This window comes from Cryphonectria parasitica (assembly GCF_011745365.1).
Source record: "Cryphonectria parasitica EP155 unplaced genomic scaffold M406scaffold_4, whole genome shotgun sequence".
NCBI classification, from domain to species: domain Eukaryota; kingdom Fungi; phylum Ascomycota; class Sordariomycetes; order Diaporthales; family Cryphonectriaceae; genus Cryphonectria; species Cryphonectria parasitica.
In genome coordinates, this window is record NW_024468912.1 from 3,255,097 (window position 1) to 3,268,156 (window position 13,060).

Genomic DNA, 13,060 nt, shown 5'->3' on the forward strand with positions numbered 1-13,060 from the left:
GAGCGACTCTTGCATTAGCCTGGATCCCTTGAGGCTTCCCCGGATCAAACGGACAAATATCAAGCTTCCCCAGAGAACGGCGAGAGCGGGAAATATTGCAGATCGTATCTTCTCGATCTTTTTACTGCCCCAAAACGTATTTGCCGATTCCAATCAAGCCCGGCTGATTATTAACCCTCGGCACACTTGACCTGCTGAGCTCAAGAGACAGACTTCTGTAAGATTTCTAAATCGTGTCCAGCCTCAAAACGTATCGTTCGCGCGACCACAAAGATACCGTCCGATCACCATCTCCCATCTTCTTTGTCAACGCTGCAGGGCCTTGAAGAATCATAAATTCGGGGTCAACGCCGTTTAGTTGTAGAGGACCAAAAGACCGCCTACCGTCATGGCTTATCTGTCGTCTCTCAGCACCCGTGATCTAAACATATTGTAAGTTGCACCTGGCTCGCATGGCTACCAGCCACTTAACTAGATGACGCCTGCTGCAACCGTGCTGATCACCAAAATCCAATAGGGAGAAAATTCAGGATCCAGAATTCGACCCATCCCAGACTGTGCAGGTAGATTCATCATTACCCAAGGATCCAAACGTCCAGAATATCACCGAGTATGAGAGTATTGCAGCAGAAGAGAAGAGGATAATATTGGCGGTCCAGCAAGCCGAACTTCAGCTTGCTGGTCTGAGACCAAGGACGAACACAAACCCAGTCGACGCGTATAAGGAGTGCCTAGCAGGACTGGGTACACTGCTCTCATCAAATCCATCGTATGGTAGTGCCAGGAACAACCGGGCGCAGGCGAGCCGGCGTCTGTACGGCGATGGGATGCTGGTTGCAGGAGTTGAGCCATCCGATAACCCCTTGATCGTCGGTGGTGATAGGGATGAGAGGCTTTCTGCTGCAGGTCAGGCCTTGTCAGATCTTGAGACCTGTATATCGCTCCTTTCACCAACCAGTCCGCATGCACGCCTGTCTCCACACGCAGCGAAGACCCTGTCCCTTGCGCATACGCAGAGGGCGGCGATCTACCACCAGACATCGAAAATGCTTGCCAGAGGTGGTGAATTAGATGTTGATCCGGCCAGGAGAGAGGCGTCTTGGAAGAGGCTTGACTTTGAAGAGGCTGCATCGATGGATTTCGCTCTTGGGGGGAGGTACGGCAATGAGATTGCGAAAGGCTTGGCCGTCAGCACCAATCCAACGGCGAAGTTGTGCGGACAGATGGTCCGAGAGGCGATGAAGAAGGAATATGGCCCGGCTTTTGGTGGATAATTGTGTATGAGTCGGTAACACAATTCATGATGCGGACCAGGTGCCGCCTTTGAAAACAGTTTCGCCAGCTTCTTCCAAGAGGTGCTCAGTGAAAATCAGAAGCGGCATCCTCCCTTTCTGGCTGTCTCGACGGGGCGAGACGACCCCAGATAACCGTCGATGCCTTCCTGCGTTGGCCAAAGAGGTCATTGTGGGGTTATAGCAGCTCAGGACTCCTTTTTGGACAGTCCAAGTCTCCTGTAGTCAACATGAGTCAGATGACAATCAGAATCATGAGCACAAATGCGAGCTTCTATAGATGACATGCCTTCGCCCTGCGTCCAACGTTTGGGACGTGGTCCTGCCTTTCTCTTTCTCTTCACGATTGATCCTCGTAGCTGCCGCAGACAGTCCAATAAAAACGGCAAAGATCGGGTCTGCGACCTTGGAGATGATATAAGTGGGTGCAGGCATTGTTGGTGAGTTAGCTGCCTTCTTCGGGATGTTTCTTTCTCGAGATGCGGCGTTCTAGTAGGCGAAACGGGTGCTGTCACTAGAACTCGATATTGTGTTTCTGTCTCCTACAGAACGCGACAATTGTATATCTTGGTCTGTGTGATTCAATTCACACTCTCGACAACTTCCTGTACACTCCGATAAGAAAATCGGGCTGAGGTTGGGTGAGGGGTGCTAGCTTCAGCCTCCTGCACCTTTCCACAGCTCTAAGGGAGCAGACCCACCTCCTGTCACGTGCAACTGAAGTGGTCCGTGCGCCGCGAAAATTAGCAGAGCCCACAGCTTTTTCGCTACCTACCCATCAACGCCAGCGACACTGACCTCCAATATCGCACCCGCAACAAACTTCATTCCCACTCCCTCACGACCCGACCAGCAGTCACAATGAAGTTCCTCAAGGTTGGCCGTGTTGCCATCATCACCCGTGGCCGTTATGCCGGAAAGAAGGTGAGAATTAACCGACCTCTACCACTCCGATTGTTTTGACGAAGGCGGGACGAATGCGAATCGGCACGAGGATCAATGATAGTGATTGGATCAATGCCAACGGGTCATCGGTGCATTAATTGAAGAGCTCGGGAATTTCGCAGTCCAGCATGGTCGAACGATCGTTTGTTGGGTCAGGGAAAGAAGGAGAGAGGAAACAGAAAGGCTGACATTAGCGCTTTTTTCACTTTTTCAGGTCGTGATCATCCAGCCCGTCGACACTGGCAACAAGTCGCACCCCTACGGCCACGCCCTGGTCGCCGGTATTGAGCGCTACCCCTCCAAGATCACTCGCCGCATGTCCAAGACCCGCCAGGAGAAGCGCTCCAAGATCAAGCCCTTCGTCAAGGTCGTCAACTACAACCACCTGATGCCCACCCGCTACACCCTCGAGCTCGAGGGCCTCAAGGGCGCCCTCACCGCCGACACCTTCAAGGAGGTGTCTCAGCGTGAGGAGGCCAAGAAGACTGTCAAGAAGACCCTGGAGGAGCGATACACGAGCGGCAAGAACCGCTGGTTCTTCACCCCTCTGAGTACGTCTAGACAAAGACCCCCTCCGAAACCTCTACCTTTTCCCCTTTTGCAGCAAGACTTTACAATAATTCGTACAAACGGCGCATTGAGGCAGTGCTGCTCTTCAGGTCTGAGGGGTTGGCAAATTTCTGTGGAAAGAGATTCGCTAACACAAAACTTTTACACAGGATTCTAAGCACGTTTCTTCCTTGATTTCGGTTGGGCGGGGGCGAACTGGTCTGGATGTATACAGCATCACAATACAAAAAAGAACAATCGACGGCATCGAAAGAAAAAGCTGCTGCTCTTACGACTCCCCCGATTGATCGTGACCGAAACAATCGGGTAAGCGGTCGACAACCTCATCTTTGGCGTTCTTCTATCGGGCAGGCAATTGCGTGAGGGGACCTCAAATACCACATTACGGGAAGACAAATGTGCTCTGGGATTCGGAGAAGGGATGCCGTGCTAGCTAGGAAATCCCCGTAGTGGACAGAGAATACGACTACGGCTCCCCTGGCTGCCGCTTCATGAAACAAAATTTTAGTTGGTCTCCATGAAGTTGGTCTCCATGAGGTTGTTTATGTGTTGTGTATCTGGAACAACCGGTAAAACGTACAACACCACTTGCCCGGCCTGGTCCTGGACGGCCCGATTCCAAAAGTAGCAAATCCTACCAAGCCATCGAGACATCCATGTTGAAGGGTACTTCATTTGTATCCCAAAGGGTCTGGTCGATGATCTGCAAGCCAAGCCGCTGTGAGATGCCGAGCAGACATGGTCGACCACACACAGTCGGAGAGCCTTGGTCCGCGAGCAGCAACGTCCTGGCCTAGGCAGAACTTTCCTATCTGCGCAATTTTTTGTTCAATCCCATCCGTTCATTGATTTTATGCGCTGAAAATCGCTCCCATAACGGGACGACCTCACATCCCAGTCGTTCAGACTGGACTTTTGAAGGGGGGAAAAGGGGCCGAGGGGCCGTATCGCTGCCCTTTTGGGTTGTCCTGACAGGCTTGTGCTACTATCTATCATCAACAGTTGGAAGACCTATCATGGAGCCAAGTCTTCAAACCCAGGTGCACAGAAAAAGCAGCCATACGTTTAACCGATCACCCACCAACAGCCACACAGCCTGATATCTCAAGTCAAAAGTACCATTGTTCAATTCAGTAGACCACTAAAAAAGCAGCGACTGTGTATCCGTTTTACAAGTCTATTTTCATTCAGTCTAGAAATCATATGCCTGTCTGGTCCGCATCAAACGTGACGCCTATGGGATGGATGCGCCGAGTAAAAAGATTCAAAAAAAATCCCTGTGCTCGCTCTATGTGCACCGCCACAAAAGCCCTACACCAACATGCCCCCCCGAAATCATTCCAACTCAAGGAAGACCTCCAGCATCCTCCTGAAATTAGGTACGAGAAAAAATTGAGAGACGTGGCACGTGGGGGCCGTCTCAAGTATGTGCCGTCAGAATCCTCCAACAACCCCGAACGACAGCAGCTGATAAGCCGACCGTATGTCCAAACAGCCTCTTTGCTGGGATCGATCAGTTCAGCTTGCGCTCGAAGCCAAGAAAAACAATGTTTATACCGAGGTGCCGAAGGAGGGAACCTTGTTGGCTACTGCACTGTAAAGAGCATTGGGGTTGGGAACATAATCGGGGGCGTATTTCGGTGCCACGCCGCCAAAGAGCAGGAAGAGGAACAGCACGGAGCTGCCGATGATGATGAGCTTCCGCATGGCCGGGCGGGTCTGCCCAAGCTCGCCCCACTGGCGACCAGCCTCGCTGGCGTAACCCTTGAGAGCGTCCGCGCCGAGCTTGTAGTAGACCATGCCGGCGAGGGCGATGCTGTATCCGAAGAACTGCAGACCGCTGACCTGGGTGCCCCAGATGAGCATGGAAGCAACGACGAGCAGGACATCCTTGAGGACACCGCAGAGCGTGAGGACTAGGGAGGAAGTCTTGCCGATCTGTACCAATCATGTCAACGGAAATCCATCTTCGGAGCCCGACGAGGTTTGAACTTACAAGCATGACGACTGAGACGTTCAGACCGAAGGCAACCATTCCGTTGAGTAGGAACGTGAAGAGACCAACGTTGTAGACCTCGGCCATCGACACTTTAGGGACCTCCCAGAAGAGGGCGACGACCAGGTTCATGGCCGCGCAAACAGGCGCGAAGTAATAGAGCGAGACAAGAGGGTCCATCTTGAATTCAGCACCGCTCAGAAGACGTTGCACCATGGTAAGACGGGTGGCCTCGAAGGCAACTCCGGCCATCTGGTAGATAAAGCCGAGCATGTCAAACTTGATTTCTCCGACCGAGGCGATGATGACACCGACGACGATGGCGGAAACATTGAGGAAGGTCTTGAGGCTAGGCGACGAGACGCCCAGAGCCCAGCCGGCCAAAAGGACAGCGACGGGAGTGGTAGCCTTGAGCATCTGGATGAAGGCAACGCTGAGGTACAGGTAGGTCAGATTGCTGCAGATCAAGCTCATGCTGAACATGACTCCGATGGGGACAATGGCGCGCAGATAGACACGTCCGGTCATCTTGACAGTCTTGCGCCCATCGAGCCACGTGGTGTAGCGGGCCAACAGCTGGGTCATGATGGTCGAGAAAATCAAGTGGTAGGTCGTCAGGATAACGGGATAGTCTGGGCAAAATGTCTCAGTCAACGGCTCGCTCCGCGCGATGTCTTTCGAGGATCGAACATACGGAACTGAAGGGTGTCGAGGACCCATTTGTTGAACAGGATGACGGAGGAACTCAAGCTGATCCAAACTCTGTGCGAATAGGGTCACAAGGTTAGCAACTTGTATGGTTGCGCACGTCGGTCGTGTACAAAAAAGAACCCCCTGGGGCAACCTACGCAACGTAGACGGCAGAAGGTATAGACGCCTTTGCAGGCTCTGGCCTCTGCACATCGGGATTGACAGTTGGCAGCACAGGAGCAGCCTGCTCCCTCATGACCTCGCCGGAGCTGCGCTCTTTCTCAGCCATTTTGTTATGATGCTGGGCGTTTCGAAGAAAACAAGAAAGATTAAGTAGGTGTTAAAAGAAGTGTCCAGCGTGTCGTCGCCAGTGCAGAGTTCAATAAACACTTCGCCGCAATGGAGGGCTTGATGGAAAGGAAGAAGAAGAGAAGAAGAAACTGAAGTAACGAGTGGACAGTTTGCTGGTGCGATTGCTATTTGCGATCGTGGTGGTTGTTGTTGTTTTTAAGAATAGGTAGGCCAAGACCACGCAAACCTGAGACGAAGGAAGATAGGGCCGTGGAAAAAGAGAAGAGGAAGTCCAGGCCGTCTGGTGGTCTTTCGCTTATGAAGAGGAGAACGGACCTTGAACCGGGTATTTGCAGCCGCTACCAGGGGCTATGCCTAATCGCAGTGTCTGACAGGGCAGGTGGATGGGGGGAAGGGGAAAAGGAGGATGAGCGGTCGTGGTCGCAGTGGGAGGAAAATCGACAAGGTTCCTAATTCACTGTCGGGGCAGTTCATTAGCTGGGAGTTGGCAGTGCCAAGGTTGACCCATCTGTAAAGTACCTGAACCTGGCAGCGAGCGATATGAACGATGCGGCGATAAGGGGGGGATGGCAAATGGGGCGCGGCCTCCAGGAAATAGGGGCTGCAGGGTTTCGCCAGATTCTTCTTGGATTTCTTGCCCGAATGAAATTGCGCCTCTCGCAACCACCCAGTCCGCGCTCGCTTTTCACCTTGACAAGCCAGCCATAAGACACTATACTATGTAGCAATGTGGCTGGTGGGCTGTAATTTCCAGCGTCTTTTGGTTTTCATAGCGTATCCTGAAAGCATTCAGAGTATTTTCTTAGGCGGGAGGGAAACAAACCAAGGTAGGCGGTGAGTACCACGGTACTGAAAACTCTCTTGAGGATGACGACGACTTGCTCCTGGGGAATCCATTGTGAACACACTCTATCTGGCAAAGGCGATTTTACCTTTTTTTGCTTTTTCCTTCTCTTTTAACCCCATCCCAAAATCGCACACTCCGAGCCGCTTTTCTTTGTGACAGTAATATTCCCTTCAGGTCTAATCAGAGCTTTCGAGTCATGTACATAGTATATCCTTTTTTCTTCTTCCTTTTTTCTTTCTCAACAGCAGAATCAGCACAAGGTGACGTCGATTGAGGAGTCAGTTTTTATCGGCTCGGAAATCTCGACATGTATATGCCAAGGCAAGACGATGCAGCTGACGTCTGCACGCTGACTGCTGGGTTATTCCCGTGCGGCGAGCGGCATTCGTAGAAGGACGGAACAAGCCGGCAGTTGAGTGACATCCTAATGTAAGACGCTGGAGTCTTTGTCTTGTTGTGTCTCCCAAGGCTCTGTAGCTATTGTTGTATAGGACCGTGCACAATTGCTAGATTACTGCGCTGCCAGGGACCAGCGGGATCCTGAACTGGGTTGCCAGCTCGTTAGAACAGATCTCTCATGGGTCACTACTGCCCACGTGTTCTCGACCCGGTGCGCTATGCTGTCTGTGACCATGTGTACAATACCCTAGAGGCACTGATTGTTCATCAACCACACTATCGCTGGACGAAACCCTGGACTACATAATGAACACGAGTCCAAGTAAGCCGTTCTCCCTCGCTGATTCGCGGAAGCCAAGCATCTGAGGGAGGGAATATTTCTGTGAGTGAGACTTTTCATGTTAATGGCGTAGGAAAGTTGCGTTGTGGCGTGGGCTAGATGTCCGCTACCCGGAACCAATACCGGTACGGAGTAGCATCATATAAATAGAACCCCCAATATCGCCGCCGTTCGAGGGGTGTGGACTGGATGGTGCCGGACCAAAATTGCCCGAGTCATGGAAATCACTGGCCATCCCGTAGTGCACGTTCTATCCCAAACCACGGCTCGGCTAATTAAGCAGTAGTCCATAGTACTATGGGTATGCAGTAGTCAGCCGTGAGGCTCTCATTTGAAGGTCTTTCACACTTGCGTCATGGCGAATTGAAAATCGCCCGAAAGAGCTCATTTAGATGCTTTGCAATAATTATTTGATGTGAAGCAATCATCTCTATGCGACTTAGCGTTGCTCTTCCTCATCAGAATACTATCTCGGCCTTGGCCAAGACGGCATGTCTGGCCAGGGTGCTTTTCTTTAGAAAAATTGCTAGGGTTATTTCAAGAGCCGCAATCGCGCGGCAATCCTACCCAAATACGGTCAATGAATCTGCTATGGAGATTTATCTTCGGTATTAATCAACTGCTGATCCCACCATGGTGAAACGGGATCAGCAAACCAAGAGATCTGCAGCCAACAAAAGAAGCAAGAAGAAGGATCTGTTATTTTTTTTCCCCTCCCTTTTTTCCCTTCTTTTTCTTCTTTCTTTTCTTCTTCAATTGACTGCAGGACGGTGTGCCCCCTGAAACCAGCTCCTTCTGCCCTGCTGGTCTCACAGGCCGTCAACCCAAGGCCTGTAGTAGACGGAAAGGCGAGGCACAAGATTGAAGTCAGTCTCATCTTAAGGTTTGTAGGAAATCAATCCGTGGATGTGGTCTGTCGCATTCTGGGGCCCTCATGACGCACGTATCAAGCACGAGCACGCCGTGGTTGTGGTCAAGATAACTGGATAGATTACCACATGCATCGCTCATTTCATAGGAAATTAAACGTACCGGGGGGACTGGTAGTAGAGGTTACACTTTAAAGATTGATGAGCCGGACTTTGAGTCCAAAAACCGCTCAACAAGTCGATGGCGAAAGACAATTCAAGTCGTCAGGAAATTAACACCCGTCACCTTGCAGCAAGCTATTGGCTTCCGCTGCCTTCCGTGCACGCTCTAGCACTTTGCGAAGGTTCTCGCATGGTCGCCATATTTTTAGATAATGTTGATCTACCTGTATGTTATGTGTTCCGCCGAACATCTTTTATTACACAACTTTGAGACGGTGAGGATGGCCCGTGAGGGTGGGGACTAACCCACCACTAAAACGTCAGATCATGACCACCTGTCTCATGGAGGAATTTCATGTCACCAACGAAAACTTAGCAAACTTAGCAATGTTGGAGGGTATTGTCCGAGACAGCTACGACATTATAAAAATAAGAAATTAAGAGAAGAAGAGAAAGAAAGAGGGAAGAGGGAAGAGGAGGAAGAAAGGATGAAAAAGGCGATGCGGTGCCTTGTCACACTGGTAAAGGAAGCAGGAAAGATGTTGAGTTTGTACAGCAAGCAGACATGCCAAATGCAACTAAGCTCGCCACCACATCGTACAAGACAGAGAAGAGAGGGGGAAATAAAGGCGGAGGATTAGAAGCGAAAAAAAAGAAGGAAAAAAAAAGACCCAGAGAAAAGTAAAGAAAGATTTAGCGAAAACCTACACTATCTGCCAGCCCGTCTCTCAGCGCCAATCATGACCACCTGCCATAGTAGGTTGTTTCTCATGTAGACCTATCACAAAGTAGTTAATCTCAACAGGTGTTGTTGAAGAGCTTAAAAAAAAAAGCTCTCGAAACACTTTTGTCACCGCCATCCCACCATCAGTATTGCTGCGGTTTGAAAGATCCATGTACAGAGGCCAGCTGGCCCTTATGCCGTTCGCGACCCACCATATCTACTAACACGAGGGCCCACGAGCGCCACCCACTTGATGTCCACCGCTGCATTGCCAGCAGTTGAACCTGTTTCAAGCCTTTTGGCCCCTGTCATTCCATCCCTCGAGCTGCCCAGGGCTGCCCGCCTACAGAACTTAGCGTGGTCTGTGGGTGGGGGACCCCCTACCTGATCCCTGCATTCCATTCATTTTACCGACGAGTTGTGGTCCAGGTGAAAAGAAGAAAAAAAAGGAGAACCCCTCCAAAAGCACGGCCACGGTCTGGGGGAGAAAGGACAGACCCCTGAGTGATCAGTGATAGACAACCAGCTCGAAGCTCCAGAGGGATTATTATCTTTCTGCCGTCCTTCCGCCACCTTGACCTGTTCTTGCGATCTGTTTTCTTACCTTCGACCTTAGACTCTTGTCCCAAACCACAACACGCCTGTTTGTCTTCGTGCTGAACTGTCGCGAACAACAGAACCAGACAGCTCCTCCTTCCTACCACATCACGCCGAGTTTACTCTGTTCAAGCACTCACAATGGCTGACGTGTACGTTCCTCGGACCTCCCAGTGCCAGCTCACTGCTTGGTGCAGCTTCAGAAACCCCCCATCATATTTACTAACAATGCCAATTGTACAGCAACGTTGATGTTCTCGTTATTGGTATGGGCCCAACGGGTCTGGGCGCTGCCAAGCGCCTCAACCAGGTCGTACGTATTGCCACTGGGACTGCTGAGCTCTGTTCTTGCCTGATATGCTGTAGACTAACACATATATTCTGTTTAGAACGGTCCCTCGTGGCTGATCGTGGACTCGAGCGAGAAGGCGGGTGGTCTCGCGGCGACAGATGTCACTCCTGAAGGCTTCGTAAGTTGCTGCCAAACCAATACGCTATCCTCCATCCTCCATATCTCAGCGGTAGCAGCTGGACTAACAGCAACTGTATTTGACAGTTGTACGATGTCGGCGGTCACGTCATCTTCTCCCACTACAAGTATTTCGATGACTGCCTTGACGAGGCCCTGCCCAAGGAGGACGACTGGTTCAACCACCAGCGCATCTCCTACGTCCGCTACAAGGGCCTCTGGGTTCCTTACCCTTTCCAGAACAACATCTCCATGCTGCCAAAGGAGGATCAGGTCGCAGCCATCGAGGGTCTCATTGATGCCGCTCAGGAGGCTGCCGTCACCAAGGCTAAGCCCAAGAACTTTGATGAGTGGATTGTTCGACAGATGGGTGAGCACATCGCAAACATCTTCATGCGCCCCTACAACTACAAGGTCTGGGCTGTGCCCACCACCAAGGTATGTCATAATTCCGCCCTGGCATTGCGTATTGTACGATGAGGCTAACCAGGTGTCAAGATGGCCTCTGACTGGCTCGGCGAGCGTGTTGCTGCTCCCAACGTCAAGCTCATCGCCAAGAACATCATTCTCAACAAGACTGCCGGTAATTGGGGTCCCAATGCCACGTTCCGCTTCCCCGCCCGCGACGGTACTGGTGGTATCTGGATCGCCGTTGCCAATACTCTGCCCGAGGAGAAGAAGCGCTTCGGCAAGAAGGGCGCGGTCACCAAGGTGGATGCTGAGAAGAAGATTGTGCACATGGGCGACGGTAGCAAGATCGGCTACAAGAAGCTCATCTCCACCATGAACGCAGACCAGCTTGTCGAGAAGATGGGCGACGAGGAGCTTGTCAAGATCTCCAAGGGTCTGTACTTTTCATCGACCCACGTCATTGGCGTTGGCCTGCGCGGAGCTCGCCCCGACCGCATTGGTGACAAGTGCTGGGTAAGTTCGCTTCACGTTCCTACGTGTGCCCTGTAATGGCGAATGGTCGCTGACGTGTAAATGACTCTAGCTGTACTTCCCTGAGGACAACTGCCCCTTCTACCGTGCCACCATTTTCTCCAACTACTCTCCTTACAACCAGCCTCAGAAGGACGTCAAGCTGCCTACCCTCTACAAGGCCAACGGTAGCAAGGCCGACTCTACGGAGGCTAAGGAGGGCCCTTACTGGTCCATCATGCTGGAGGTGTCGCAGTCCACCATGAAGCCCGTGGACGAGGACAACCTGCTCAAGGACTGCATCCAGGGTCTGATTAACACTGAGATGATCCTGCCCGAGGATGACATTGTCTCCACCTACCACCGCAAGTTCTACCACGGCTACCCCACGCCCGCCCTTGAGCGCAACGGCGTGTTGGCGGAGCTTCTGCCCAAGCTGCAGGCCAAGGACATCTATTCCCGTGGCCGCTTCGGCAGCTGGAAGTACGAGGTCGGCAACCAGGACCACTCTTTCATGTTGGGTGTCGAGGCCGCCGACCACATCGTCAATGGTGCCGTTGAGCTGACGCTCAACTACCCTGACTTCGTCAACTCTCGTGCCAACACGGAGAGACGTCTGAACTGAGGCAAACGAGAGACTTGGAGCACACGTATGATGAAAGGCAAGCAGGGCAGGCAAGGTTGATTCGGGTTAGGAGTTGCATGGGAATTAAAGATAGGAAGGATGATTCTTTTGACATTTCTGATGAGGATTTTTTTTATTTTTTATTTTGCAATTGCCATCGTCCGGCTAGACGGCATGGAAAGATCCGCATCCATGGCATAAACACCAATCGTCGAAAAACAAAAGACGGACACGACGGAGAAATGAGAGGATTGGTAGAGAGAGAGAGAGAGAGAGAGAGAGAGAGAGAGAGAGAGAGAGAGAGATACAGACATGACCGCCCGCCGGTCCTGGGTATACACAAATCCAAGGCTTCGATAGACATAGATATTCTTTTTGCTTGTCTTCATGGCAATCACCACCCGCAGCTTCTCCTTCTCATTTTACATCGACCCAAAAATTCTGTGATCCTAACAAGATGTCGAGTTCAACAGCGTGCAGTCTTCTAGAAGCATTTTCTCAGGCCCGGCCGCCTGAAACAGCCGAATTCAGGGACCATGCTTCACTGAGCTTGGGACGATTCCCACCCGCACCAGCCGCTGATGTCATAGGAAGAAGGGACGGGGTAGTGAAAAACATGCAAGAACGGAGAGAAAAGGCAAATTTAGCGACACGGGATTGCGGCGCCGGCACGCCCGAGTTGTGCGCATCAGACAACTTGAAACTGTATCGCGAGCAACAGTTGTACAGCTTTCTGGGGAGATAGGCTTGTGGAGTTGTTTAAACGATCTACAAAAGTTTTGTTGAATATTTAGTCTCTACAATCACCCCTCAAAATGAACCCATAAGAAACAGCTCATGTATTTCCATACGAAATTGTTGGTGGGGATGCACAAACCTCTTGTGGAATGTGTGATGGGGGATATTTCTGGGTCTCGGAACACTCTTTAACTGGCCCTATGGATTGTGCTGTGAAAAGGGGGCAAAAAGAGATATTCTCCCAGAGAATGAAAGATCGTCTTCTGAATATGGAAGAGATTTTCTTCAAGCGTACGATGTACCTGTCAATCGCAGCTGTTGTCCAATCAGTCCTGTCCACCTAGACACTTTCCCGGCAAGGCCCCAAAAGCACCACGGTATCACTGCCAAAGAATTTTGTAGGCCAATTCAAGCCTAAGGATGCAAGACTAGGTGGCAGCAGCACTATGTCTGAAAACGATACTTCCTGCAGCTACACCCAGGCCAGACTGTTAGCTGCAGAGCAGAGGCGCAAGAATCAGGAGATGCTGCGAATTTTTGTGTGATAAGAGGATGCATGTGTCA

General features: G+C 51.3%; 5 protein-coding genes across 5 annotated transcripts; 3 read left to right on the forward strand and 2 right to left on the reverse strand.

Moving 5' to 3' along the window:
* Positions 1 to 84: 84 nt before the first annotated feature.
* Positions 85 to 1,274, forward strand: M406DRAFT_351324 (uncharacterized protein; the record flags this gene model as incomplete). Its single annotated transcript, XM_040922620.1, has 2 exons — positions 85 to 432; positions 518 to 1,274. Exons 1-2 carry the CDS (start codon positions 389 to 391, stop codon positions 1,272 to 1,274), a joined length of 801 nt encoding a protein of 266 aa, XP_040777063.1. The 5' UTR covers positions 85 to 388.
* A 300-nt stretch (positions 1,275 to 1,574) lies between these two features.
* On the reverse strand, positions 1,575 to 1,727 carry M406DRAFT_225187 (uncharacterized protein; the record flags this gene model as incomplete). Its single annotated transcript, XM_040915721.1, has 1 exon — positions 1,575 to 1,727. A coding segment is annotated over one exon (153 nt), but the record flags the coding sequence as incomplete, so codon positions are not given.
* A 398-nt stretch (positions 1,728 to 2,125) lies between these two features.
* On the forward strand, positions 2,126 to 3,327 carry M406DRAFT_356198 (uncharacterized protein). Its single transcript, XM_040923381.1, has 3 exons — positions 2,126 to 2,216; positions 2,452 to 2,788; positions 2,957 to 3,327. Exons 1-3 carry the CDS (start codon positions 2,154 to 2,156, stop codon positions 2,962 to 2,964), a joined length of 408 nt encoding a protein of 135 aa, XP_040777065.1. The 5' UTR covers positions 2,126 to 2,153; the 3' UTR covers positions 2,965 to 3,327.
* A 644-nt stretch (positions 3,328 to 3,971) lies between these two features.
* M406DRAFT_88905 (uncharacterized protein) lies at positions 3,972 to 6,048 on the reverse strand. The gene is made up of 4 exons (XM_040926134.1): positions 5,652 to 6,048; positions 5,498 to 5,565; positions 4,804 to 5,435; positions 3,972 to 4,745 (listed from the first exon to the last, which is right to left on the reverse strand). The coding sequence occupies exons 1-4, from the start codon at positions 5,780 to 5,782 to the stop codon at positions 4,359 to 4,361; spliced, it is 1,218 nt and encodes a 405-aa protein (XP_040777066.1). The 5' UTR covers positions 5,783 to 6,048; the 3' UTR covers positions 3,972 to 4,358.
* A 3,617-nt stretch (positions 6,049 to 9,665) lies between these two features.
* On the forward strand, positions 9,666 to 12,163 carry M406DRAFT_290467 (FAD/NAD(P)-binding domain-containing protein). Its single transcript, XM_040918905.1, has 6 exons — positions 9,666 to 9,895; positions 9,987 to 10,056; positions 10,133 to 10,213; positions 10,300 to 10,650; positions 10,711 to 11,136; positions 11,207 to 12,163. Exons 1-6 carry the CDS (start codon positions 9,885 to 9,887, stop codon positions 11,756 to 11,758), a joined length of 1,491 nt encoding a protein of 496 aa, XP_040777067.1. The 5' UTR covers positions 9,666 to 9,884; the 3' UTR covers positions 11,759 to 12,163.
* Positions 12,164 to 13,060: the final 897 nt, after the last annotated feature.

Excerpts from the sequence above, each read along its gene's own strand:
- M406DRAFT_290467 (XM_040918905.1), top strand. Across the intron at positions 10,214-10,299 it reads ATGTCACTCCTGAAGGCTTC|TTGTACGATGTCGGCGGTCA; the intron begins GTAAGTTGCTGC and ends TGTATTTGACAG. Across the intron at positions 10,651-10,710 it reads GGGCTGTGCCCACCACCAAG|ATGGCCTCTGACTGGCTCGG; the intron begins GTATGTCATAAT and ends CCAGGTGTCAAG.
- M406DRAFT_356198 (XM_040923381.1), top strand. The coding sequence starts at position 2,154 with ATGAAGTTCCTCAAGGTTGGCCGTGTTGCCATCATCACCCGTGGCCGT. Across the intron at positions 2,217-2,451 it reads GCCGTTATGCCGGAAAGAAG|GTCGTGATCATCCAGCCCGT; the intron begins GTGAGAATTAAC and ends TCACTTTTTCAG.
- M406DRAFT_88905 (XM_040926134.1), bottom strand. The coding sequence starts at position 5,782 with ATGGCTGAGAAAGAGCGCAGCTCCGGCGAGGTCATGAGGGAGCAGGCT. Across the intron at positions 5,436-5,497 it reads CCTCGACACCCTTCAGTTCC|ACTATCCCGTTATCCTGACG; the intron begins GTATGTTCGATC and ends CATTTTGCCCAG. Across the intron at positions 4,746-4,803 it reads ACGTCTCAGTCGTCATGCTT|ATCGGCAAGACTTCCTCCCT; the intron begins GTAAGTTCAAAC and ends TGATTGGTACAG.